General features: G+C 33.3%; 3 protein-coding genes across 4 annotated transcripts; 2 read left to right on the forward strand and 1 right to left on the reverse strand.

Moving 5' to 3' along the window:
* The first annotated feature begins 668 nt into the window (after positions 1 to 668).
* Positions 669 to 2,328, forward strand: LOC107892579 (protein MAIN-LIKE 2-like). The gene is made up of 4 exons (XM_041100213.1): positions 669 to 722; positions 829 to 1,520; positions 1,631 to 1,712; positions 2,215 to 2,328. Exons 1-4 carry the CDS (start codon positions 669 to 671, stop codon positions 2,326 to 2,328), a joined length of 942 nt encoding a protein of 313 aa, XP_040956147.1.
* A 611-nt stretch (positions 2,329 to 2,939) lies between these two features.
* On the reverse strand, positions 2,940 to 3,473 carry LOC107892580 (uncharacterized). Its single transcript, XM_016817646.1, has one exon. It carries the CDS (start codon positions 3,471 to 3,473, stop codon positions 2,940 to 2,942), a length of 534 nt encoding a protein of 177 aa, XP_016673135.1.
* A 17,412-nt stretch (positions 3,474 to 20,885) lies between these two features.
* On the forward strand, positions 20,886 to 27,012 carry LOC107943891 (protein argonaute 5). Of its 2 annotated transcripts, XM_016877701.2 has the most exons (22): positions 20,886 to 21,521; positions 22,205 to 22,422; positions 22,522 to 22,671; positions 22,772 to 22,905; positions 22,988 to 23,097; positions 23,203 to 23,306; positions 23,614 to 23,752; positions 23,835 to 23,951; positions 24,038 to 24,148; positions 24,230 to 24,301; positions 24,522 to 24,641; positions 24,729 to 24,879; positions 24,955 to 25,076; positions 25,170 to 25,307; positions 25,384 to 25,526; positions 25,612 to 25,674; positions 25,756 to 25,819; positions 25,927 to 26,053; positions 26,141 to 26,214; positions 26,299 to 26,393; positions 26,497 to 26,528; positions 26,613 to 27,012. In XM_016877701.2, the coding sequence occupies exons 1-22, from the start codon at positions 21,048 to 21,050 to the stop codon at positions 26,786 to 26,788; spliced, it is 2,934 nt and encodes a 977-aa protein (XP_016733190.2). In that variant the 5' UTR covers positions 20,886 to 21,047; the 3' UTR covers positions 26,789 to 27,012. The 2 variants fall into 2 exon arrangements, with proteins under 2 accessions (XP_016733190.2, XP_016733191.2); XM_016877702.2 differs by lacking the exon at positions 26,497 to 26,528 and having other exon boundaries at positions 20,908 to 21,521.
* The last annotated feature ends 615 nt before the right edge of the window (positions 27,013 to 27,627 follow it).

Here is a 27,627-nt window from a genome sequence, read left to right on the forward strand (position 1 = left end):
TATTACTAACTTTTTAAAAAATTGAGAAATAGTTAATACAAATATTTTTAAAAAATGTAATGAAATAATATAAAGTAATAAAATAAAAATATAAAAATATTTTTATTGAAAGTAATAAAAATTGGAAAAAAAATACGAGCAAATGACAGGGATAAGAATTTTTTTCTTACACCAAATAAAAAACCCGTTTTTAGTATTTTTTTATTTTGGTAAATAATATATATATATAATATTTTGGTATTTTTTTAATATTTTATTATTTTTGTAATGTTTTATTATGGGTTTTATACAAAAATAATATAAAAAAATAAAAAATTACCAAAATATTATAACTTTTTTTTATTTACCAAAATATATATAAATTTTTTTATTTACCAAAATATATCAAAAAATAAAAAAAACAAAAACAGAAAAAAACACACTAAATTAATAAATTAATTTGACACTAAATACACTAAATAATACGAGTAAATGGCAGGGATAATGGTTTTTTTACACTAAATTAATTTTAAAAACACACTAAATTAATAAATTTAAAACATTATGTAAAATTATAAAATTAGAAATGAAGATTTTTTTAAAGTAATAAAATGCGGAGAAAAAAATACGAACAAATGGCCGAAGTAAGAGTTTTTTACTAACTTTTTCTTCAACTTGCAGTCATTGCAATGGCTTCATTGATTAGCACCAAAAGCCACATATCTGATGCGGTTAATAACGCGGTATGATTTATTATTTATTAATCACGGGTTCTATTTATTTAAAAAGGATAGACGTACAAAGAAATAATGTTATCGTAAAATTTTTTCTGTAATTTAACACTATCAGGACTCGTACCGAGTTTTAAGGGGTCGTGTGAGTGTTTTGAAGAATACCCCGGATGCACGGTTGATGCCGTACTTAGAGCTAGCCGGATTTGGGTCCGTAGCACAGATCCGGTACACCGTCTTGCGCTTTGATTTATTATCTGCGCTAGTGGAGCGGTGGCGCCCGGAGACCCACACTTTTCATTTTTCATGCAGGGTGTGCACGGTGACCTTGGAGGATGTAGCGTTGCAGCTTGGGCTCCCAATTGACGGGAGTCCCGTAACGGGATTATCTGCATTTACCGATCCGGATGCACTTTGCTATCAGCTTCTAGGAGACTCACCAGGGGACGGTGAGTCATATTTTTCGGGCTTACAATTTACATGGCTGAAAGCCAAGTATGGACAATTATCAGCGACAGCCACTGAAGGCGAGTTGATGTGCGCTGCTCGAGCGTACATCATGCATATCATAGGGGGAGAAATCATGCCTGATGCAAACAACGACAATGTGCATTTGATGTACTTGCCCCTGTTAGCTGACTTGTCCAGTGTTACCTCCTATAGCTGGGGCTCAGCCGTGCTAGCAGTCTTGTATCGAGAGCTTTGTAGGGTGACAGATCCGAAAGTTCGCGACATGGGCGGATGCCTCTCACTGCTGCAGTCCTGGGCGCTGTATCGGATGCCATTTTTGGCATCGATTAGAGACCAACCGTATGTTTATCCACTGCTGAACATGTGATAAAATATAACTTCTCATTATTTTTAGTTATAATATATTGACTAATGTTACCAACTCTAAACGCTATATTTGTTTTTTGTAGGTGGAGTGCTCATCCGGGTATCAGGATGTCGTTAAATGTCCTACTATACTGCCTCATGATTGAACAGTATGCTCGGGATGGGGTAAGATGCTATTCTAATATTCATGACATCTTATTTTCTATATCTTACGCACACGTTATGACTAATTATAACCATGTTATTAATCATGCAGTTTATATGGACGCCATACTGAACGCCAGAAATTACAGCCGTGGTACCCTCATTTGCGTACGTGCATTCGTACATATGGTGCACTAACGCACCAATTATAAATTTCAACATGGTCGAGTGGTATCACGGCGATCGGGTGCTACGGCAGTTTGGCTTCATCCAACCTATCCCGGATCCGTCGTGTGAGGTGGGAGAAGTTCACGGCAAGAATAAGAGAGGAAAATCGATGATAGATTGAGGAATTAAGCACCAGAAATTTGTGACGCTGTGGAACGATCGATTTCGTCGAAGACCTTAGATGGTTATGGCTACCGACTCGCAACCATCATTAGAGTATATGCAATGGTACTATAGTTGCGGGAAGCCATATTTATTTGGAGGCCAGTCGATTGTAATCCCCCCGCACATGCAGCCACATGGGGAATTGGTCATAGCGGCCCAGGATGATTTGGATCCAATGGCATATTATTCTCCGGAACCACCAGAGCCCGAGCAGGAGCCCCAGCCAGATCCGGAACAATCGTGATTTGTCGGTTCAGATAGCTATCATCCGGATTTGTCAGGCACTGACAATTTGCCGAGCTTCTCAGGGCCAGAATATGTATACGACTTTGAACTATTCCGATCCTACTCGCCTGGCCCATATCCGCAGCATTATGAGACTCCCTCAGGTGCATCAAGTTCGTCGCTGCCGAACGAGGGACCTGCTCAAAATGATTTCCTCCCTATTTTTACTACACCACCACCTGCGCCAAATGACAATGTAGGTCGTCGCGGGCACCCAGAACGTAACCGTCGACCTCCGAATAGGTATACACCTAGGACTACACCATCGAACCATCAATTTTAGGGGTGTATGGCACATGTTTGTACATTAACACGTTTGTACTTTTTTGTATCAATTTAATTATTCTAGTTTTAGTTATTGTGCTTATTGTTCAATTTCTTTTTACCAATTTAATTATTTTAAAGTTGCATTATATTAAAGCTTAATTTAAGGTTATATGCCTCCATTTTCGATTAATATTAATAATTCCAAACGTCATATACTATTTTATAACTTAATTTGGATACAATGTAATCATAATCATTTGTATACTTTTTTATCATTACACATAAAAATTTTACAATATTAGGTCAATTACGACCCGATCGGGACGACTGTCCAACATGAAAGTTTCGGTTAGGGCATTTATTCCGACTATGACCACTTAACCTGCATATTCCACAACGCTTTCCGTCTGACTTCTCCCTGATGTCCATTTCATTACGGATTCTGCTTGACTGCGGACGACCTATCGGATTCCTCCGCAGCCCTCTGTCTGAGAGAAGCTCGAAAGTTGTCAGAGGCACCTCCCACGTTGATAGGTCAGGCAAGACGGGGAACTCATTTTCCCTGACACGCAATGTGCGCTCCAGCGTGTACACATCATGGACATATTGTTCAACATTGACGTTAAATTTAGCACACGCTGCCACGACATGCGCACAGGGATAATGAAGTGTTTCGAACCTTCTGCACTCGCACCGTCGGTTCCGGATATCAACTCCGTAGGACCTAGTCGGTATACCAGGTCGACGGCTGATGCTCTTAGTAACTCGAAATGTTTGCAGTCGTCGTGAATATATTTCTACATTCATTGACCTCGCCAACCGACGGTTTACGACCATTTTATCCCTAACATGTTTGACAAACACGTGTCTCGCCTCAATCTGGTCAACTTGCTATTGACCCATTCTTGGCATCAAAATAGCCAGCCTGTAGAAAGTTGCAGAAAATGCAGATGCAATCGGAAGATGACGTGTTTTTAACAAAACAACGTTGATCCCCTCGACTAAGTTTGTGGTCATTTGGCCATAACGAAAGCCCTCGTCAAAACTTTGATCCCATTGCCACGGCTCCATTGTGCCCAACCATTGTCGGAAAGATGTGTTTGTCTGCCCCTCCATGTCACTCTCAAGTCGGATCATTTTTTGTCGGAACATATATGGCTCTAACTCGTACGCTGCATACGTATTAAGAAAAATAAGTTCTAGTAACTCGATAACATGAAACATTACAACTTATATTGAAAATATAAGGTTATCATTTACCCATTGCCAGGACTTGTCTCTTCCAGTCTGCATTCTTGTAATCTTTGTGGAAGCTAGCCGCAATGTAACAGATGTAGTAAACGGATCTCAACGGCACACTGAAACGCCTGATTACTGCAATTAAACCCTTCCCTCTATCGGAGATGATGCAAATGTTATCGTTGCTAATAACATACTTCTGCAGGTTTGTGAGGAAAAATTCCCAAGACTCCATGTTCTCTTTATCTACGATAGCAAATGCTATCGGGAGCACATTTCTGTTGCCGTCTTGAGCAACCGCAATAAGTAGGATCTGTGTATATTTTCCATATAGCCAGTGTAACACCCCTTACCCGAGACCGTTTCTGGAGTCGAGCACGAGGCATTACTTGGCTTATCTTACCAGTTCGGAGCATAAAAACTAGGTTTGAAAATTTATTTCATTATTCGCAGCAAATCTGTCTAGTCGCGCAGCAGTTACTAAATTAATTATAACTTGAGCTAAAGAACTCGAAATTTAATCCCGTAAATTTTCCCTGAAACTAGACTCATATATCTACTCACCATAAAATTTTTAGAATTTTTTGTTCAGAAAATTAGTACAGTTTATTAGTTAAAGTCTCCCCTGTGTCACCACCAGACTGCCCTGACCTCTAGTCACTAAAAATAAGTTTTCTCACTGTAGGATTTTCATATGAAGTTCTTACTTGTTTCTACAGAAAATAGACTCATTAAGGAATCTACGCATGTAAATTTCAACTCATAACCATTTTTGTACAATTTGTAATTATTTTCTAAACTCAGAACAGGGGACTCCAAAAATAGTTCTGACCCTATCTTACTAAAATTCACATATCTTAAAATATAAATTTCCTTTTTCTACACCGTTATTTTTCCATGAAAATAGACTCAACAAGATTTAATTCCATATATCATTCACCCTCTAATTCATTTTATACTATCTTGGGTGATTTTTCAAATTCACGTCACTGTGCTGCCTGAATTCTGTTTCTTTGCAAAATTTTATCCTTTTATGATTTCCATGCATAATTTATCACCTAATCTTTCATAACAACAAACACCTTCATCCTTAATCATTTTAATAACCATACATCATCAACTACTTACACATCACTCATTATTCATATTATACCAAAAGTAGCTAAGTTTCTATACATGCCATACACAAAACAAAACGTCTAATTATACCGAGTTATTTCTTTGATAGTGTGATCGGCCTCCGACGTTTCCTTCGATCCCTGAGTGGCTAGATAAGTACTATAAGAAGAAGAAAATAAAGAGATTAAGCACTAGGCTTAGTAAGCTTACAAGCAAATAAATCACAACATTCAACATAATGGATAATTATGCATAATATCATCTAACATCATAAATTTCTTTACTTCTTAATTTCTATCTTCTTCTTTATTCCCTTACCTTCTTTCTTACCTGACCTTTCCGTTTTCATAAATATAATCTACTTTTCCTTTGCTGTTAATTCACTGTAATTTAACTCGTATTCTGACCCGTTGAACCACTCGGAATACTAAGGATACTAGGGTCGTTCCTGTCTATCAATATCCTGCCAATGCCATGTCTTTAACATGGACTTACATGAATTATTCCTGTCTCCAATGCCATATATAATATGGACTTACATGGCTCAATCCTGTCTCCAAAGCCATATTTCTAATATGGACTTACATGGCTCATTTCTGTTCTGTCCTGTCAACCCTAATATCCTAACATTCCTAGGGTTCAACCGGAGTTTTCTAACACTTTTCCTCTGTCACTCCACCTTAAATTCGACTTTACATATTTTCATAACATAAATATATAAATGCTGGAAATTGACAATAATAATGTAAAATAAAAGAATATTGCATTTATTTACTGTAAACTTACCTTGATACAAAATGTGACTAAACTTTACAATTTAGTCCTTTACTTTTTCTTTTCCCCGATCTACTCCCAAATTTCGTTCTTCTTGATCTATAATAGCAAATTTAACTTATTTAATATTCAAATTTATTAAAACAGTCCTTGACCCAAACTTTTGCAAAATTATATTTTTACCCCTAAACTTTCACATATTTGCACTTTTGCCCCAAGGCTCGTAAATTAAACTTCATCCTATTTTCTTATGTTTTATGACATGCTGATCATTTTTCCCTTCTATGGCAATATCAAAATCACACTCTAACATATACTTATGAATATTGGTATTTTTTTCCAATTTAAGCCCTATCAATTCAAAACTTATATTTTATTTTACAAATCAATCTTTTACTAACTTCTAACTTAAAATTCAATCATTTTAACCTCTAGTTCATCAATTAATTCAACATAACTCATGTCTAACAATCTACTAACTTTCAAAATATCAACATAAATCAAGTAGTATTATCTCTAGGATTCCAAAAACTCAAAAATTATAAGAAAAAGACTTAATTTGACTTACCAATTGAGCTTGGAACCTTAAAACCTTAAATTTCCCTTTTTCTTTCTTTCTTTCTTTCTTTCTTTCTTTCCTTCCTTCTCTGCCCGTTTTGCTCTCTGTTTCTTTCTCTGTTTCGTATCTTCTATTCTGTTTCTTTTCTTTCTTTTTTTCTATTCTTTCTTTTGTTTTATGTATATATATAATATAATATAATATATTAATGATAATATAATATAAAAAACATAATCATTACTATAATATAATATTTTTTTTAACACATAAAAATCTCAGATTTTTATACTTATGCCGCCTCAACTTTGGAAAAAGGCATAATTGCCTATTTGGTCCTTTTAACTTTTCTTTAATCTATAATTAAACTTTTATCCCTATTGCAATTTAATCCTTTTTCATAATTAACTATCGAAACATTAAAATTTCTTAACGAAACTTTAATATTATCCTATTGACACTCCGTAAATATTTATAAAAATATTTACGGCTCAGTTTATAATATCGAGGTCTCGATACCTCGTTTTCGACCCAATTTACCTAATAATTTCTTTTAAATCACAAAATTCACTAATTCAAAAATATTTCGAACTTCTTCATCGAATTTAGTGATCTCAAATCACTGTTCTGACACTACTGAAAATTGGGCTGTTACAACTCTCCCCCCCTAAAAAAAAATTTCGTCCTCGAAATTTCTCACCTGATACAAGCTATTAAGTCAAATCTTTCTTCACCCCTTTCAATCGAAGTCCATAAAAATTAATCATAACTCATATCACTTCTGAACTCATACCAAAACTCATTTTAGAAATTGATACTATGCCTGAACTTAACTGAGCAGCTCTGATGTTTTCTTGCCATCACTTTTTCACTAGTAGTATGACTACCAAGAAATGTCCAGTAATTGTCTGTCGAAACATAACTGAGAAACCCGAATTATCTTAATTAATACCTTTGAACGAAGATCTTGGAAACCCATCCAGCGATAAGAAAACAGATAATTTAAACCCATTGTGGAGACCCAAGATGTACTGATTCCATCACTGATTATAACTCAATTAACTTTTCAATGAATAACCCACTCTGATTAAAACAACTGAGTCGATTTTATCTATCAGATAATAACATTTCAGAATAATCCAATCTTCTTGTTGTCAAAACAATCCAGATATACCATATATCATAATCCTCTCGGAACACCAATCGAAAATTTCCACAAATAGCATTTAACTCAAACGAATTTTGACATTCCATTATTGACTTTTGACATAATTTCAGAATTACCTGAGAAGTGAAAACCAAAATACAAGTTTGAGCTCAATCTTCCTCCATCTACACTTTTGCCGATGTCAACCCCTTTCACGAAAACTAGAAAGGAATTATATATAATAAAAATATTTCAATCATTAACATCGAAGCTTTAAACTATACCGAAGCCACAACCATCAGATAGATTAAAAACCATAATGCCATAATAGAACTGACGTTCCAACCATATAGATAGAACAATACTTCAACATCAATAATGCACTCCATGTAGTCTAACTATCTCTGAAATGTATAACTCGGCCAACTTGTCAAGTGAATAATCCATACGGATTGGGATAAAATGAGCCGACTTAGTTAGCTTATCAATCACAACCCATACTGCATCTTTCTTTTTCAGTGTTAACGGCAATCCTGTCACAAAATCCATAGTAACTCTGTCCCATTTCCATTCCGGAACTAGCACAGGTTGCAATAATCCTGAGGGTACCTGATGTTCGGCCTTTACCTATTGACAAATCAAGCATCTAGAAACAAACTCTGAAATATCTCTTTTCATTCCTACCCACCAATACAATTTCTTCAAATCATTATACATTTTTGTACTGCCTGGATGAATAGATAAAGAACTGTTATGTGCTTCCTGTAAAATCTTTCGAATAAGCTCATCATTCTTTGGTACACAAATTCTGTCTCTAAACATCAAACAACCATCAGAACCAATCCAGAAATCTGATTCTATGCCTGACTCACATTGAACTCTTTTAGCTTGTAACTCATTATCATCTTTCTGAGCTTCACAAATCTCTTCAAGAAATACCGGTTTAGCTCTAAATTCAGCTAAAATAGAACTATCATCTAACATGGCTAAATTGGTATTCAAAGCTTGCAATGTAAATAAAAGTTTCCTGCTTAAAGCGTCAGCAACTACATTTGCCTTACCTGGGTGATAATCAACCACTAACTCATAATCTTTAAGCAATTCTAACCATCTTCTTTGCCTCAAATTCAAGTCTTTTTGAGTCATCAAGTATTTCAAGCTTTTATGATCGGTAAATATCCGGCACCTTTCACCATACCAAGAATCACATCAAACTCATCAAATGACAATAGCATGAGATCGGCCGGAAAACAGTAGCCTCTAATCATTAAAGGACAATTTCTACATACTTTATCTACTAATACATGCTTGCCTAATGGATTCGATACTTTAATCACAAATTTTGTAGATTCTATAGGCATACTTATACTAGGCATCAATTTCATACAAACATAAGAATGAGTCGAACCCGGATCAATCAGAGCAATGACATTAATATCATGTAGAGAAAATGTACCCGTAATCACATCGGGGGAGGATGCCTCTTCGCGTGCACGAATAGCATAAGTCCTTGCAGGGGCTCTAACATCTGGTCTCACAATTGAATCTCCAGAGGTACCTCTGTTACTTGCTCCTACTCCTAGTTGCCTCGGTGATCTGCCTCTAGTAGGAGCATTTCCGAATCTAGCACTCTGTGTTACCTCTCGGTTAGCCATTTCTGGACATTCTCGTACAAAATGATCTGGAGCACCACATTTATAGCAAACATTTTCGCCTGCCCGACAAGGACCATAATGAAGTCTACCACACCGTGGACACCCTGATCTACCCTGTCTGACATTACCTACACTCGTAGTCGATGTGGTCTGAGCCTTCGGATCCTTAAATTTGCTACCTCTATTCTGACTAGATTGCCCTGCCGAAAAGCTAAATCTGGTAGAAAACTCTTTGGGCCTCTTGGATGTAGCCTGAAATGATCTGCTCACCTGTCTCTTCTTTGTATCTTGTGTCTCTGTCTCAACTTTGCCTTTTCTTTTTAATAGCTCCTCTGCCTTACAGGCTCTCTCAACTAAAATAACGAACTCTTTTATTTCTAGGACACCCACTGACAGTCGGATATCATCATTTAACCCATCCTCAAACCTTTTACACATGATAGCCTCTGTGGACACACATTCTTGAGCATATTTACTGAGCCTGACAAATTCACGCTCATAATCGGTCACCGTCATATTGCCTTGTTTCAATTCCAGGAATTCCTTTCTTTTCTGGTCAATAAACCTCTGACTGATGTACTTTTTACGAAATTCTTCCTGAAAGAAATCCCAAGTGACCCTCTCTTTCGGTACAACTGATACAAGTGTCTTCCACCAGTAGTAGGCTGAGTCTCTAAGAAGTGATACTACACATTTCATACACTCCTCGGGTGTACAAGATAATTCGTCAAAGACTCTGATAGTATTCTCTAACCAAAATTCTGCTCTTTCTGCATCATCATCTTTTGTTGCTCGGAACTCTTCTGCCCCTTGTTTCCTGATTCTATCAACTGGTGGCTTTTCTCTTACCATTGTACCTGTGACTGGGGAAGCTTGAGCTGCATGGGTAGCCTGAGAATCATGAGGGGCTGGAGGTCTAACTGCCGGATTCGTACGAACGAACTCGGCAAACAAATCATTCAAAGCTCGGAAGAGAGCTTCTCGAGTCACTCCTCCCTGATCAACTATTACTGGCCTATTCTCAGATGGCGTTGCCCCTTCTGTGGAAGCAGGCGCATTACTTTCTACATCATCATCACCAGCTCGCCCGGGATCCATTACTATAAAATAAAATGTTTATTAAAAAAAATTGTCAGGAGTCGTCACACTATCAAAATACAAGTATGGCATGTATAGCTAGACTTTTTCTCACACTAACTGTTCCGAGAACCGACTAAACCTGCTCTGATACCAATAAAATGTAACACCCCTTACCCGAGACCGTTTCTGGAGTCGAGCACGAGGCATTACTTGGCTTATCTTACCAGTTCGGAGCATAAAAACTAGGTTTGAAAATTTATTTCATTATTCGCAGCAAATCTGTCTAGTCGCGCAGCAGTTACTAAATTAATTATAACTTGAGCTAAAGAACTCGAAATTTAATCCCGTAAATTTTCCCTGAAACTAGACTCATATATCTACTCACCATAAAATTTTTAGAATTTTTTTGTTCAGAAAATTAGTACAGTTTATTAGTTAAAGTCTCCCCTGTGTCACCACCAGACTGCCCTGACCTCTAGTCACTAAAAATAAGTTTTCTCACTGTAGGATTTTCATATGAAGTTCTTACTTGTTTCTACAGAAAATAGACTCATTAAGGAATCTACGCATGTAAATTTCAACTCATAACCATTTTTGTACAATTTGTAATTATTTTCTAAACTCAGAACAGGGGACTCCAAAAATAGTTCTGACCCTATCTTACTAAAATTCACATATCTTAAAATATAAATTTCCTTTTTCTACACCGTTATTTTTCCATGAAAATAGACTCAACAAGATTTAATTCCATATATCATTCACCCTCTAATTCATTTTATACTATCTTGGGTGATTTTTCAAATTCACGTCACTGTGCTGCCTGAATTCTGTTTCTTTGCAAAATTTTATCCTTTTATGATTTCCATGCATAATTTATCACCTAATCTTTCATAACAACAAACACCTTCATCCTTAATCATTTAATAACCATACATCATCAACTACTTACACATCACTCATTATTCATATTATACCAAAAGTAGCTAAGTTTCTATACATGCCATACACAAAACAAAACGTCTAATTATACCGAGTTATTTCTTTGATAGTGTGATCGGCCTCCGACGTTTCCTTCGATCCCTGAGTGGCTAGATAAGTACTATAAGAAGAAGAAAATAAAGAGATTAAGCACTAGGCTTAGTAAGCTTACAAGCAAATAAATCACAACATTCAACATAATGGATAATTATGCATAATATCATCTAACATCATAAATTTCTTTACTTCTTAATTTCTATCTTCTTCTTTATTCCCTTACCTTCTTTCTTACCTGACCTTTCCGTTTTCATAAATATAATCTACTTTTCCTTTGCTGTTAATTCACTGTAATTTAACTCGTATTCTGACCCGTTGAACCACTCGGAATACTAAGGATACTAGGGTCGTTCCTGTCTATCAATATCCTGCCAATGCCATGTCTTTAACATGGACTTACATGAATTATTCCTGTCTCCAATGCCATATATAATATGGACTTACATGGCTCAATCCTGTCTCCAAAGCCATATTTCTAATATGGACTTACATGGCTCATTTCTGTTCTGTCCTGTCAACCCTAATATCCTAACATTCCTAGGGTTCAACCGGAGTTTTCTAACACTTTTCCTCTGTCACTCCACCTTAAATTCGACTTTACATATTTTCATAACATAAATATATAAATGCTGGAAATTGACAATAATAATGTAAAATAAAAGAATATTGCATTTATTTACTGTAAACTTACCTTGATACAAAATGTGACTAAACTTTACAATTTAGTCCTTTACTTTTTCTTTTCCCCGATCTACTCCCAAATTTCGTTCTTCTTGATCTATAATAGCAAATTTAACTTATTTAATATTCAAATTTATTAAAACAGTCCTTGACCCAAACTTTTGCAAAATTATATTTTTACCCCTAAACTTTCACATATTTGCACTTTTGCCCCAAGGCTCGTAAATTAAACTTCATCCTATTTTCTTATGTTTTATGACATGCTGATCATTTTTCCCTTCTATGGCAATATCAAAATCACACTCTAACATATACTTATGAATATTGGTATTTTTTTCCAATTTAAGCCCTATCAATTCAAAACTTATATTTTATTTTACAAATCAATCTTTTACTAACTTCTAACTTAAAATTCAATCATTTTAACCTCTAGTTCATCAATTAATTCAACATAACTCATGTCTAACAATCTACTAACTTTCAAAATATCAACATAAATCAAGTAGTATTATCTCTAGGATTCCAAAAACTCAAAAATTATAAGAAAAAGACTTAATTTGACTTACCAATTGAGCTTGGAACCTTAAAACCTTAAATTTCCCTTTTTCTTTTTCTTTCTTTCTTTCTTTCTTTCCTTCCTTCTCTGCCCGTTTTGCTCTCTGTTTCTTTCTCTGTTTCGTCTCTTCTATTCTGTTTCTTTTCTTTCTTTTTTTTCTATTCTTTCTTTTGTTTTATGTATATATATAATATAATATAATATATTAATGATAATATAATATAAAAAACATAATCATTACTATAATATAATATTTTTTTTAACACATAAAAATCTCAGATTTTTATACTTATGCCGCCTCAACTTTGGAAAAAGGCATAATTGCCTATTTGGTCCTTTTAACTTTTCTTTAATCTATAATTAAACTTTTATCCCTATTGCAATTTAATCCTTTTTCATAATTAACTATCGAAACATTAAAATTTCTTAACGAAACTTTAATATTATCCTATTGACACTCCGTAAATATTTATAAAAATATTTACGGCTCAGTTTATAATATCGAGGTCTCGATACCTCGTTTTCGACCCAATTTACCTAATAATTTCTTTTAAATCACAAAATTCACTAATTCAAAAATATTTCGAACTTCTTCATCGAATTTAGTGATCTCAAATCACTGTTCTGACACTACTGAAAATTGGGCTGTTACAGCCAGGTCCCATGTACCTACACAAGTGGCTTGTAGTGAGGAAATGTCCGCACACATGGATTGAACATCGGGTGTAATATTCAGGTCGATACCCATCCCACCCATAGTCGATTCACTATCAACGTATGATATTGGAGCCACCATCCACGGTTCTTGAGCTCCGTGCTCTTCATCAGATGCGTTGACATCTTCATTTTGCTCCATACCGGCTAACTCAACAAATAAGTGAATCGGTGCATTCTTGTCACTCCCATTCTTACAGTAGAGATCGACCATTGTCTCAACATCTTTGTCGTCTACAAGTTCCATTTCGACGAATTTGACTGGATTTGTCGAAACTGGAAACTTATAGAAAATTTTTACCATCCTTCTCCCACAACGTCTTAAAATTTTTGCATTAATCCTTGCATTCATTTCATCAAACGAGACATTTCTATTAAATCTCATTGCTATTTGTTGCTGACATTCAAATACACATCCAACACTTGTTGTTAAGATGACTCCGTCGAAATAAACGCATACAAAAAACTTAGCATCCATCTTCAATATTTAATCTGTCAAAAAATAAATAAAATCTCGTAAAACATCTCGCACGGATAATAAATAACTTAAATAAAAAAATTAATGTTTCAATATTCAATTTTGTACATGAAAGCCATTTAACCACTAATCCTAATAACTAACACAATAATAATATTAATAATTTTATATACAAAATAATACTAACTAAAATTATTAATAACTAACTATAAAAATAATACTAGTTTTTTACTAACAATAATACTAAGTAACATCTTAATAATAATAATAATAATAATAATAATAATAATAATACTATAAAATTTTTATTTTTTGTAATATTTTGGTAAAAAAACCCTAACTAAAACTATCAATTTGAGTTTTATTAATTTTAATCTTAATAACTAAAGTAAAACAAAAAAAATACAAATTATACAAAACAATAACAATAACATAATCAATTATTTTTCTCTTCTCTTTCTCTCTTTTTCTCTTTTTTTCCGCAGTACCTCTTCTTTCTTTTTTTTTCTTCTGATTTTTCTTGTTTCAGCTGGACAGAGGTCGTGTTAATAACACGAGTAATGCCGCCAATCTGGTTGGCAGGACTGGTGCCGCCAACCTGGTTCTCTCGACTGGTGCCACCAACCTGCTTCCCTTGTTTGGTGCCGCCAACCTGCTTCCCTCCACCCAGGGAGTTGTCAAATCAGTTCAGATTTTTTTTTTCTATTTTTTAATTTTTTATATATTTTGATAAATAAAAAAAATTAAATATTTTAGTAATTTTTTATTTTTTTATATTATTTTGTAAAAAACCCTTAAAATTTTATGTATGAAATTGAATAAAAATTTATGTATAATTTAAATATTAGTCAAAAAGAACTCCAATAACTATATATATTGATGAGCTTTTCTCCATAACATCACATCATATGTCATCCATTTGACTGATATATGAACGTCCCATCGTTTAGGCCACTGTTTCTTTGTCCTTCCACTTTTCTTCTTCCAAACCAGTGGCATTTTCTCTTTTACCAATCCAGCTGAGTGTTGAATGGCGTTGAATTAAATAAATATAATCAAATTAATTTTTTTTAAAAATAAATAGCTAAATTTATGATTAAATTCCAAGAGAAAAATAAGATAATAAAAAAATATAATCTATTCTTGTTTTTTAAAATTCTAAATTTTTAATTTTTTTTAAGAAGTGATTTATTCACTTTCAAATTTGACGGAAGCTTAAATTATTATTTGATATATTCGAATTATAAAAATTTAATTTGATCCAAACTTAATAATTCAACTATCTATTCGAATTGATTTAGGATGAGTTTAGATGGCGGTGCATTTATTTAAGGTTAGTGTAAAAATAATAGTGATAATAAGATTAAATACTAAAACGATATTATAGCATGAAACAAAAAATAAACTAAATATACCGTATTACACCATTCATCCAAATCCACTGTTAATACTTTACTAAAAAAAATTTATGATATTAACATAGAATTTAATAAAACTTTGTTATATATAGCTTTTGTAAAAGAAAATAAAAGTAAAAGGCAGGATTAGGTTGGATTGCTTTTTCCGAAGGCGGAAAATGTTTCATGCTGGTCAGAAGATTGCTTGAATCATCGTCTTTTTTAATAGAAAAATTAAAGTAAAAAGTAATATGTATTCTATTATAAAGTAAAGCAAATGGTAGAAAAAAAAAACGACCTTTAGGCAACAGGAGAGTATTACTTACTTACTATTCGCTACTGACTTTATCCTTTGCTTGGCTTACGCTCCCACGGTCCGCCTAACTTCCATGTTTCATAAATCGTACGTTAATTAATGGTTTAATTTCATTTTCTTTTCTTTTTTAAGATTCTTGTATGTTTTTAATTATCATATTTATTGAAATCGAATAATCTTAAAAGATGGAGTTTTATAAAAACAATATAAACAAATAGTTACGAAAATAGTATTGGATTTAGATTATTTATAAAAATTTATGTTTTTTACATTGAACTTATATGTCACTAATATGTCAAGCAGTACCGCCCTAAATTATTTTCCATCATCAGTCAATCATACAGTAAAAAAATAACATTTTTTTCGAGTGGTGTCACCTTGTACATTGATGACACCAATTTTTTTTTTGAATACAATTTTTGTGGTGCCACCTAGATGTTAATAACATCTACGATTTAAAAAAAAAAAGGCTTGACAGGAAAGAAAAAGAGTTGAAATAAGAAAAAAAAAATGAAGTCGACATGGTTTGAATTTTTTTTTAATTGACCTTAATAAATACTGTCTGGCAGTGTGGCGGCGACAACACCTTATAAATACCCTTCCCTTAGCCAAAACAACAAATTTTGAATGTTTGTACTTTGAAACAAAACGGAAGAGAAAAAAAACTAGTTGTCAGAAATGAAAATTGAAGATCAACAATATTTATTTTTCATTTTTGAATTCAAGTTTTTTTTTTCATTTTGACTTTACAAATTAAGTTTGAGTTGATAAGGTTAGTTTGTAATTATTTTTATGTAATTTTAATTTATTTTACTATTATGTATAATTATGTGACTATATATTGATTATTAATAGTATGATATGCAAGTTATATTGTTTGAGAAAAAGTTTTTTTGTTGCTTTAAAATGATATGAATTGTTTTAATAGAAATTATTATTATTTATTTATAATTTATTTTATAGATTTAGTATCAAATATGAATAACCAATTATTTGTATACGTCCATTTTGATGGGGGTAATTTTTCAAACAAAAGTTGGTTATATATTTAAATTACACCATCAAATAGAAATGAGATTTAACAAAAATGTAAAACTTGACGAGGTTTAACAAAAAATGACATCCTCTATAGTACCCAAGACTGTAGCAATAGCAAACACCCACATATATCTTATGTATTGTACTTTGCCACTCGACAAAATATCAAATTGGTAAACTTAGCAGCACCATCACCTAACGATTGTTCAATCAACTGATACCAAAACGATGCAGGTTCGACCACTTTACTTGAACTCGTGGCCGTAACACCGTCAATTGGGAGCTCAAATTACAATGCAACATCTTCTAAGGTGATGGTGCACTCCCCACACAACAGATAAAATCAGTGGACCTCCAGGTGCCACCTCTCAATTAAGGCGGATGTCAAGCCGACTCTAAGCTCAAACATCTTAATCAATGCAGTCGTTCCAAATCCCACGACATCCAATTAGGGGAAATATGTTCATCCAGTAGGTAGCTCAGACTATGGACACACACTCTCAAGACGTAATACTCACCCTGTCCATAACAAATTACCCTATCAGTTAAACATGCTAATTAAAAAAATAATGACATGCAAATTTATAAAATATCCATGAATAGCAGGTAACAATTTTTTTACTGGCATATTAATCAACATGGTTGTGTGATCAATTGCTCTGATTAATGAACCCATTTTGATACATACACAAACAAAATTGAATAAATATATTATTTTAAAACAATAATACTTCCACCTAATAATATTTAATAAAACCCATTTACGTAAATAATTTTAATATTTTTTATTTAAATAAAAATTTCACATAATAATATTAATCACCAACTAAAAAAAACATAAACCAAAGTAGGCTAATAAAACAAATATATATAAACATATAAAGTATCAACAATAAAAAAAATATAAGCGTAAACATTAAATCTATATAAATATTTAAAATAAAATATAAACATACAATATAAAAATTATTATTACAAACAAAATAAAAAATCATACCTTAAAACTCTTAAATTTTTTTCCTAAAACTCTAACACAAGCAATTTTTTTTTCTTCTCTCAAAAATTATAACATAAATAACTTTTTTTTTCTGAAACTTCACTTTTGTTTATTCAATTGGGACCAAATAAAAGGATGAAAAAAAGAGAGTTATGGGTGAGTCCTGACTTGTTCCACCTTTTATAGATTTTTGGTTAAAATAATATAAAATTAAAAATATAAATATTTTTTAAAAATATATTGGTGTTGTTATTGTGTCAAATGACATCACTTAAAAAAATATTTTTTGTTCGTCGTGATTATTGACATATAATTGAGACTAATTTAAGGTGAACTCAAATTTTTGATAAAAAAAATCAATTTTCGTAAACAATCGAAAATTAATATATTTTTGTAATTAAAATTTTTAGTGCTTTAATAAAAAACCCGAAATATGGAATTATTATTATTATTATTCATATCAAATTTTAATTATTTTATTTTCTTAACCTGCTGATATAAAAAAATGAGTAAACTATTAAAATAGACATTTTTATTTGTCTCATATTACATTTTAGTTACTTATGTTTGAAATATTATGTTTTAGTCACTTACGTTATCATATTGTAACATTTTAGTCACAAAGCGTTAATTACTGTTAATGATATAATGGTAAGCTAACGTGACACGTTAAATCATTATTTCAAACGAAAATTTTAAGTTAAATTATACAATTGGTCCCTATATTTTTTTTTTGTTTTGAGCAATTTATATTTTTCTTTTACGTTAAAAGAGATGAGAAGGGAGGAAAATAGCGGGAGAAGCAAAAGAGAATGAAAAAAAAAGAAAGTTAAAAAACATAAAAGAAAAAAATTAAATTGCTCAAAACGAAAAAATACGGAGTTTAATTGTATAATTTAACCTAAATTTTTTATTTTAAATGATGATTTAACATGTCACGTCAGCTTACTATTACACTATTAAAGACAATTAACGGCTCAGTGACTAAAATGTCACAACGTGTTAACGTAAGTGACTAAAATGTAATATTTCAAACATAAGTGACTAAAATGTAACTTGAGGAAAATAAAAGTGACTATTTAATAGTTTATCCAAAAAATTGTAAAAAAAAAGGCTTAATTTTTTATTATGATTGTTTTTTAAGTGTGAACGCGAGGATGTCTGATTTTTTTTTTTTTGATATTCGAGGATGTCTGATTTTGTCGTAAAAAGAAAGGAACATTTTGCTCGTTTCTTCGTAGGATCGCTCACAAAGCTTCTTGGAGAAGTATTGACTTGAAATAATCCAGTGTGCTCACGCTCATTTTAACCGGCTGTTCGATTATACGAGATTCCTTCTCAGGTCGAAACGTGGCATACATGGGTGCGGATTTTGTGGTGATTTGAGAATTCCCACATTCAAAGCACCTTCCTTGTTAAGAATCGTTTGACATTCCTCACTCTTTGAGAATCTGTTTTTTGCTTTTAGTTTCCACTTTTAACCCCTTTTCTCTTTTAGATAATCGCCGGAATTAAATAACATTAAAACCGTACTCTATTTAATTTTAATAAATAAATAAATAATCTACTGTGATGGAGCCCACCATAGCATACTACCAATTGCTCAGAGATCATCGCGTCAGCGCCGCCTCTTACTGGTTGCAGTGTAAAGATATACACTTTTCTTTGTCGTTTCATTTCCCCCCAACAGAATCGAGTGACACGCGTTAGATTTCTATTGGATGAATTAAAAAACAAAACGAGGAAGAGGAAGGCATGGGGCTTACAAGGGTGCAGTAAGTGATGTAGTGAAGCAAATTAAAATAATATATTAACTCGTGTTTGATTTAAATAATAAATTAAAAATTGTATTTATCTTTTTAAGAGAAAAAAAATCGAGATAATTGCAATAAAAATTAAATTAACAAATGAATATAATCTTTTTTGAAATTAAATTTATTTAAATATGATTAGATTAATTCAACGGATTGAGTAAATATAAAATAAAAAAAGATATTAAATTAATTGACTCTAATTGAATTATTATAAAAATTATATTAATAATTATCGATTTAAATTCGTAATATATAAACATTAAAAGGCAATTAGTAACGATATTCAATGATCATATATTCTCATTGAAAATCAAATTATATCCCTATGGGTTGGAATCAATATATAATTGATAACAATATTAAAAAAATAAAAAAATAGCAAAAAAAACTGACTTCCGGACGCGACCCTCCAAATTCGTCACCCAGTAAGGTACGACTAAGGGACGATTTTCGTCAATGTTGACGTTGTGCAAAAGAATTGGACTCATCCATAGTTTCCTCAATAATGTGGGCAAATTCGTCATCAAGAGATTTCACTCAATTAGATATCCAGGATCGCGCTACCGCCAACTCGGCGGGTCAAGTTCAGTTATGTTTGTATTCTTCAACCTGCTTATTTATTCTTCACCAACCATTTAGTTGTTAATTAGTTTTTAAATAATATATAATTTTTTTGAATAAATAATATATAAATTTAAAATTATATAAAAAGATAAAAAAATAATATTAATTTTAAAAAATAAAAAGTATCCTAAATTATATACATAAAAATACCAATAATAATATACAAACAATGTTATAAAATAATATATAATAATATAAGCAGTATTTTGCATAAATATATACAAAAAATATATCATAATAAATAAATAAAATTATCATGCTTAGATATATATATTATTTTGTAAATCGATAATTATGAATAAATCATATTTATATTATATACAAAGGCGAATTTAGGATGCTTGCATAAGACCAGCCCCCTAAAATGAAAATTTGCTATTTAGATCATTTAAATTTTTTTAATTTTAAATTAATAAAGGTAAAATTACATATTAACTGGTCTAAAATTAAAAAAAAATTAATTTAATCTTTTAAAAATTATAAAGATATAGATTATAAAAAATTAAATTTTCATTCAGCCCCTTTAAAGAATTGTTCTAGCTTCACCACTGGTTGTATATATTAATCATATCAACCATACATCCATAAAAAGCAATATACATCATATACATACGTCAAAATTACTATTTTTTATTATAATACATATTTCAAATAATAAATAATAAAATTAAAATTATTATGATTATCACAAATTTGTTTTAATTATAACTATTATCATATTTTTTGATTTGTTAAAATTAATAATTATTTTTAAATATAAATTTAGTAATATAATGAAAAATAAAATATATTTTGGTAAGTTCCAAATTCGTGCTTATATATTACAGTTAAATAATATTTTATTTAATTTTGAATTAAATATTTATTTACAAATTAAAACAAACAGAATAAAGAATAGAAAAAAGAGAGGATAAAAATGAAAACAAATCGGGTATTTTCTAAACGAAAAAGGGGTCAGTTCGGGTTTATTTTTTACACCCGAACCCGGCATGATTCACTAAAAAAGCGTGTCCATTTTTACACGTCCCCGAACATTGCGTCATCATCTGCTTCTATTATAAAATGGGCTCATTCATTCCAAGCCTCTCTGTACTCAAGAGTCAAGAGTGTCGTTAGTTTCATTTTTTGTCCCTTCTGTTTTGGAGTTTTTGAAATTTTCATCTGTTTGCTTATTTTTCCAAATTTCCGGCAATGTCTGGTCGAGGCGGTGGTGAACGTGGCAGTGGTCGGGGTGGTGGTCGACGTGGCCGGGGGCAGGACCGTGGTCGCGGTCAACCTTCGCAGTCTTCCTCTCGCGGCGGCGGCGGTAGAGCAAGAGGCCGTGGATCAGCTGGTTCTACTGCAACTTATAACCCCCCTCCTCCTCAGATGGCTCCGGCTCAGCCACCTCCTCAAATGGCTGTAGCTCCGCCAGTTCCTCCATCGGGGGCCCCTTTTTCTCATCCTTCTTCAAGTTCTGGTGTAGGATCACTTTCCAGAGAGGTATCGGAGAAGCTTACAATGGAGCCGGTGGCTGTGACTACGGCGCCTCCTCTTCCTCCGTCGTCGTCAAAGGCGATTAGGTTCCCTCCAAGACCGGGGTTCGGCACGGTCGGTACAAAGTGTGTGGTTAGGGCCAACCATTTTCTCGTAGATGTTGCTAATGCCGATCTTCATCACTACGATGTAACTTTCTTTCTCGCGTGTCTCCCTATTTGATTTGAAGCCTGTATTTTTTCTCGACATTTTTGGCTTGTTGTTCTAATCGGTTTTTTTTCTATATTTGTTATTTTTCTCTTTCTTTTTTGCTTGTATATGTCTGCTTCCTTCCTTTCGACCTATCTATGGATTTAAGTTTTCAGTAATTACTTTGAAAAACCGAGGGAAACCTTAACTGTTAATGGCTTGCTTAAACGAATTCCACTTGTTTAGATCATATTTTTTGAATTCTAATGTTTTCATGTTTCTGTTCGCTTATTCATTTACCTTGTTCATCCCTGATACTTGCATTTTCTTCTCCAATATTTTAATCGCTAGTTTTCCTTGTCATTTTTCTGCCTTGTTTTAATCGTTTTATATTTTGGTACTTCTTAGAGCTCTGTTTTTTATCCGACTTTACTATACACTGAAGGTTTTAGTAGTTACTTTTCCTTAAAAAAACCCAAGGGAAAGTTTGACTGTTAATGATTTGCTTGACTGAGTTGGGCTTTTTGTTATTTATTGTCTCGTTAAATTTTATCTTCATTGGATTTTAATGTATATTTTCCTCATCTGTTTTCTTATTTATTTACTTGTCTCTTTGTCCATCTCTGTTACTTGCATCTTCTTCTCGTCTCTTTTGATGGCCTTTGGTGCTTCATTGCTTATAGGTTACTATAACGCCTGAGGTAACCGCAAAAAAAGTTAACAGAGCAATAATGAAGCAACTTATTGATGTATACAAAGAGTCGCATCTTGGACGTCGGTGTCCAGCTTATGATGGCAGGAAGAGTTTGTACACTGCTGGTCCTCTTCCCTTCGAGTCAAAGGAGCTTGTTATCAAGCTACCTGAGGAAGATCGCAGTGCTGGTTCGTCTAGGCCTGCGCGGTAATATTATTGTATCCTATGATGGTCTCTTGACATTTTACATTTTATCCGATGTCATTATTGCTTACCTGTGATCTTTCTGGTTGCCTGTCACTGCAGGAAGGAGCGACAATTTAAGGTTGCAATCAAACTGGCCTCCAAGCCAGACCTTCATTATCTCAGGGAGTTTCTGAGCAGAAAGCATTTTGAATGCCCTCAAGAAGCTATTCAAGTTCTGGATGTTGTTCTTAGAGCTAAACCATCTCAGACGTAACTGCCTGTTGATTACTGTTAAACATTGCTTGCTGTTAAATTGCTGAAACCATTTTATATGACATCAAATTAATACATTTGAAACATCATTTGGCAGATATACTGAGGTGGGAAGGTCTTTTTTCCATACATCATTAGGTCCTAGAGGAGAACTTGGTAATGGAATAGAATACTGGTCTGGATATTATCAGAGTCTTCGACCCACTCAGATGGGTTTATCTCTTAATATTGGTAGGTACTTTGATTGCTCAGTTTGTGTAGCCACTTTGTTCCTAATGTTTCAGTATGAAGATTTACTGGTTTTGCTTTGCAGATGTGTCTGCTCGATCATTCTATGAGCCAATTTTAGTTTCAGAGTTTGTTGTGAAACATTTCCGACGATCAAACCTGTCAAAGCCGCTGTCTGATCAAGATCGTGTTAAAGTATTATTACACTGTTTTCTTGCCCTTCGTATATATTGAATTCAGTGTTTATTAATCAAAACTTGCAGAATATTTTTGGAATGCTTCTTTTGCTGTATTCTTTAGGTGAAAAAGGCCTTGAAGGGAGTAAGAGTTAAGCTCATCTACATGGATTATGCCAAAACTTGCAAGATTACTGGAGTATCTAGAGACCCTATAAGCCAGTTGACGTGAGTTTGTTGTTATAATACTATACGTGCTCATAAATATTTTTAGTAAGCTACTTTTATGTGGCCTGTGTGGTAGAATTGTTTTCGGGTTATTTGTAGTCTTCTATTCACTACTTATCTAAGTTCCATCTTCAAATTGAGTTGGTTTTATTTTTTTTTTTTGTGGTTGACAGTTTTTAGTATTTGGCTTGGTTATGTATTGTTCTAAAATATTGTTTATGCTTGTACATTTGTAAAATCTTGTGCTTATGGTATATTTGTCCCATTCTGTCTCATTATGTTTCTGTTCAATTTTTGGCTTTTTTAGATTTACTCTTGATGATAAGAGAACAAATGTCTCTGTGGTCAAGTATTTCCGTGAGAAATACAATGTTGTGCTTAAATATCCATCCTTGCCTGCACTTCAAAGTGGAAGCGAAGCTAGACCTGTCTACCTGCCAATGGAGGTTTTTACTTTATATCAAGATGATCTTGTTTTTGTTTTCTTTTTGTTTGTTACTGATTCTCTTGTATGATTTTGTTTTACAGCTTTGTAGTATCGTTGAGGGTCAAAGATACACAAAAAAACTAAATGAACAACAAGTTAGATCTCTGCTGAGAGCAACTTGTCAACGTCCGAACATTAGGGAGGGGAATATTACAAAGGTACTACAGTTTTGGATGCTTATTATTTTTTAAATTTGTTGATAAGATGAGAATTGTGATTCATTTGGCATTTTATGTTTCTGCAGATGGTCCAGGTCAATAATTTTGAGGTGGAGGAGCTTGTTACTAAAGAATTTGGAATGCATGTTCGCAAAGAACTTGCATTGATTAATGCACGAGTTCTGAATCCTCCAGTGGTACTTATATGCCAATATGTTATATTTTCAAGGATATTGTCCGTCTTATAATAAGATTAATGTCGGTTTTGGTTGCTGCAGCTAAAGTATCACGATAGTGGACGTGACAAAATTGTTAATCCTAGCTGTGGGCAATGGAACATGATCAACAAGGTGATTTTTTTTTCTTCCCCTCTTATTCTTTGAAGTGGCATTATTTGTAAAATTTAAGGAATCAGACCTGTCTCTTCAGTCTCCTTGTACCAGCGTTCTTGTTCATTTTTTTTCAATTCATTTTTAAGGTTTGCAGCGTCTCTTCTTTGCAGTTTAGTGTAGCTGCAAGTCTTTTGGGAAAATTTTGCTAGGTTTTAAGGTTCAACATTTTTTTTTGCAGAAAATGGTCAATGGGGGTAAAGTTGATTTCTGGTCTTGTGTGAACTTCTCCTCTGAATATTGGAATATGTCAGAAGACTTCTGTGCGGGGCTGGTGAATATGTGTAACAGCAAAGGAATGGTATGCTGTGTGGTTTTTTTAGTGTAGGTGGATGGTACATCTGTTATTTATTCATCACTAGCTTGATTTCCGATTTTGTTACTCTAGGTGTTTCGCCAAACTCCTTCAATTGCAATGCGATCAGCTCGTGCTGATCGAATTGATCAGACTCTCATGGATGTATACAAAGAGTCTGCAGGCTTGAATAAGCCACTTCAGTTGTTGATAATTATCTTACCTGATCAGACTGGCTCTTATGGTAAGAAATTCTGATGTTTTGTAAATAGGTAATTCCTGGGTTTTCTTTGCGCGACTCAAATCTTTTTGTTTGCAGGAAAAATAAAGCGAATTTGTGAGACGGAGCTAGGTATTGTTTCACAATGTTGTAAGCCTGTGCAAGCTTCAAAGTTCAGCAACCAATATTTTGAAAATGTTGCTCTCAAGATCAATGCTAAGGTATCTGTTTTGCCTCACTGGTGGTGATTTGATATAGTGGTTTCTTGTCTTGCTATCTTCTTTTAAATCATTTGAGAATTGTAAATTCTGTAGGTTGGGGGGAGAAATACTGTGCTGAACGATGCTGTTTTAAGGAGAATTCCGCTTGTGACTGATGTCCCTACAATCATTTTTGGGGCAGATGTCACTCATCCGCCGCCTGGCGAAGACTCTAGTTCTTCTATAGCTGCAGTAAGCATATTCATTATTCTCTATCATCCCCATTTTGTTACTTGATCATATTTAAGAGGTTATTGGCTGGCTGCAGGTCGTTGCTTCAATGGATTGGCCTGAGGTAACCAAGTATCGTGGAATTGTCTCTGCACAGACTCACCGGGTGGAAATAATCGAGGATCTTTATAAACAAACTAGGGATCCACAGAAGGGTTTAGTTGAGGGTGGAATGGTTAGGTAGGGAGATAGATTTATTCCAGGCTTAAATTTTTAGTTTCTTCTGGAAGTGCTCTACTTTCTTAACATTTCAAGTTCTCTGCAGGGAATTGCTTCTTGCTTTCTACAGGTCAACGAAACAAAAGCCTTCTAGAATTATCTTCTATAGGTAATGTTTGCTTTTGACCATCCGAATCTATGTATATATTTCTAGCAGCAGTGCTGATATCTGATTTTTGATGTGTGGCAGAGATGGTGTTAGTGAAGGACAATTCAGCCAAGTTTTGCTTTATGAAATGGATGCGATTCGGAAGGTATTGAAATCACTGTATAATGTCTATTATAGTTGGTTCACTGTATAATGGATGCAATGTTTTTTGGTGTTTGGGCCTTCTGACCCCTGCAGTTTTCTTACTTCCAGGCTTGTTCCTCGCTACAGGAAGGATATATGCCTCGGGTTACATTTGTTGTGGTTCAAAAGAGGCATCATACTCGCTTTTTCCCTACTGATCGCAACAAAACTGATAGGAGTGGCAACATATTACCAGGTGATTCTAATCTTATAATAGGGATTTGATCGTATTCTCTTGATCTTCATTTTGTTAGCATATTTTAATGTAGCCAATAACTTTTAGGTACTGTTGTGGATACTAGCATCTGTCATCCAACTGAGTTTGATTTTTATCTCAATAGTCATGCTGGAATCCAGGTAAAATGAGGCCTTCCCTTGAAGTGTGATGGTTTTTATGTTAATTTTGTCCGATCTGATATTGATATTGATGTTGTTGTGTAGGGGACAAGCAAGCCCACACATTACCACGTTTTGTTGGATGAAAATGGCTTCACTGCTGACATCTTGCAAGTGCTCACAAACAATTTATGTTACACGTATGTGTTTGCTCCTTTCTCTATAATGTTGAAATGGGGTGAATAAATAATGCTTTAGATCAGCACTAGCAATTATATAGTAATAATTTTACTTTGTGGATAGGTATGCGAGGTGTACCAAGTCCGTTTCCATAGGTTTGTGATGATGTTTTTTTGTCTTGTTAAATTTGTTGACTAAGGTTGGTTTTGACAGTGAATATTTGGATTATATGTTTGCAGTTCCTCCGGCATACTATGCTCACCTCGCTGCTTATAGGGCACGCTGTTATATTGAGGATGAGATGTCGGATAGTGGGTCTACTGGTGGAGGCCGAAAGCCGAAAGACCAGGTTGTAGAGGTTAGGCCGCTGCCCAGCATAAAGGATAATGTGAAGGAAGTGATGTTCTACGTCTGATTAATTATGTTTGGTTGATTGTGGGAAGTTGCGCAAGTATAGTTGCACGGTTTGTGGATGATGGTGGAGTCTTATTTATTCCATTGGTGGACTTAGTAATCATCTAATTTTGGAGTTTTTGTTTTGGTGGTTGAGCGACTTGTTGTGTGAAGTTTGAATTATTATAAATCACACACTGTTTGTGGATTACGAAAATTTCATAAATGTCCTTTATTTTTAAGACACATTCTTAGAAAGGAGTTTTGGTATCATTCTTAAGCTTCTTTTATATCACCAATTAATACAAGAGATGATGAAATTTTAGAGAATAATGTCTTTTTATAAAGAGTTTTTAAATGTTCAGAACACAAATTGTAAGATATGCTCGGATATCCTCACTGCATCTCCTTGCAACTCCAATGAATAAAAAAGCAATCCTAATCAATTTTCTTTTTAATTTACCATTTTAATAAACATAGTAAATACAATTTTATTAACTTATTAATTAATTTTATAAATTTACATATTTTTAATTCATAAAAGTGTGATAATTTTAAAAATTTTTATTATATATAATTTTTAATCTAATGTTTTCAATAGTTATATTTTATTATTATCTCACCGTTACAATTACGTTTGAAATTAAATATACATCTCACCACTGTTTCTATTCTCACTGCTATTGCTGTTTTTAACTTTACCGAAGATAAATGTATCGTCCATCCCAATTAAACCTTAGTCCATTTATAGTGTTTTTTTTACTTCGTTAAAGCTGGACAAACTATGCCATTAAAATTTTAATAGCTTAAGTTTAGATTGGATGAGCGATGCGTTTACTTTCGGTGAGATTAAAAACAACA

The sequence above is a fragment of the Gossypium hirsutum genome, chromosome D09 (assembly GCF_007990345.1).
Source record: "Gossypium hirsutum isolate 1008001.06 chromosome D09, Gossypium_hirsutum_v2.1, whole genome shotgun sequence".
Classification (NCBI taxonomy): domain Eukaryota; kingdom Viridiplantae; phylum Streptophyta; class Magnoliopsida; order Malvales; family Malvaceae; genus Gossypium; species Gossypium hirsutum.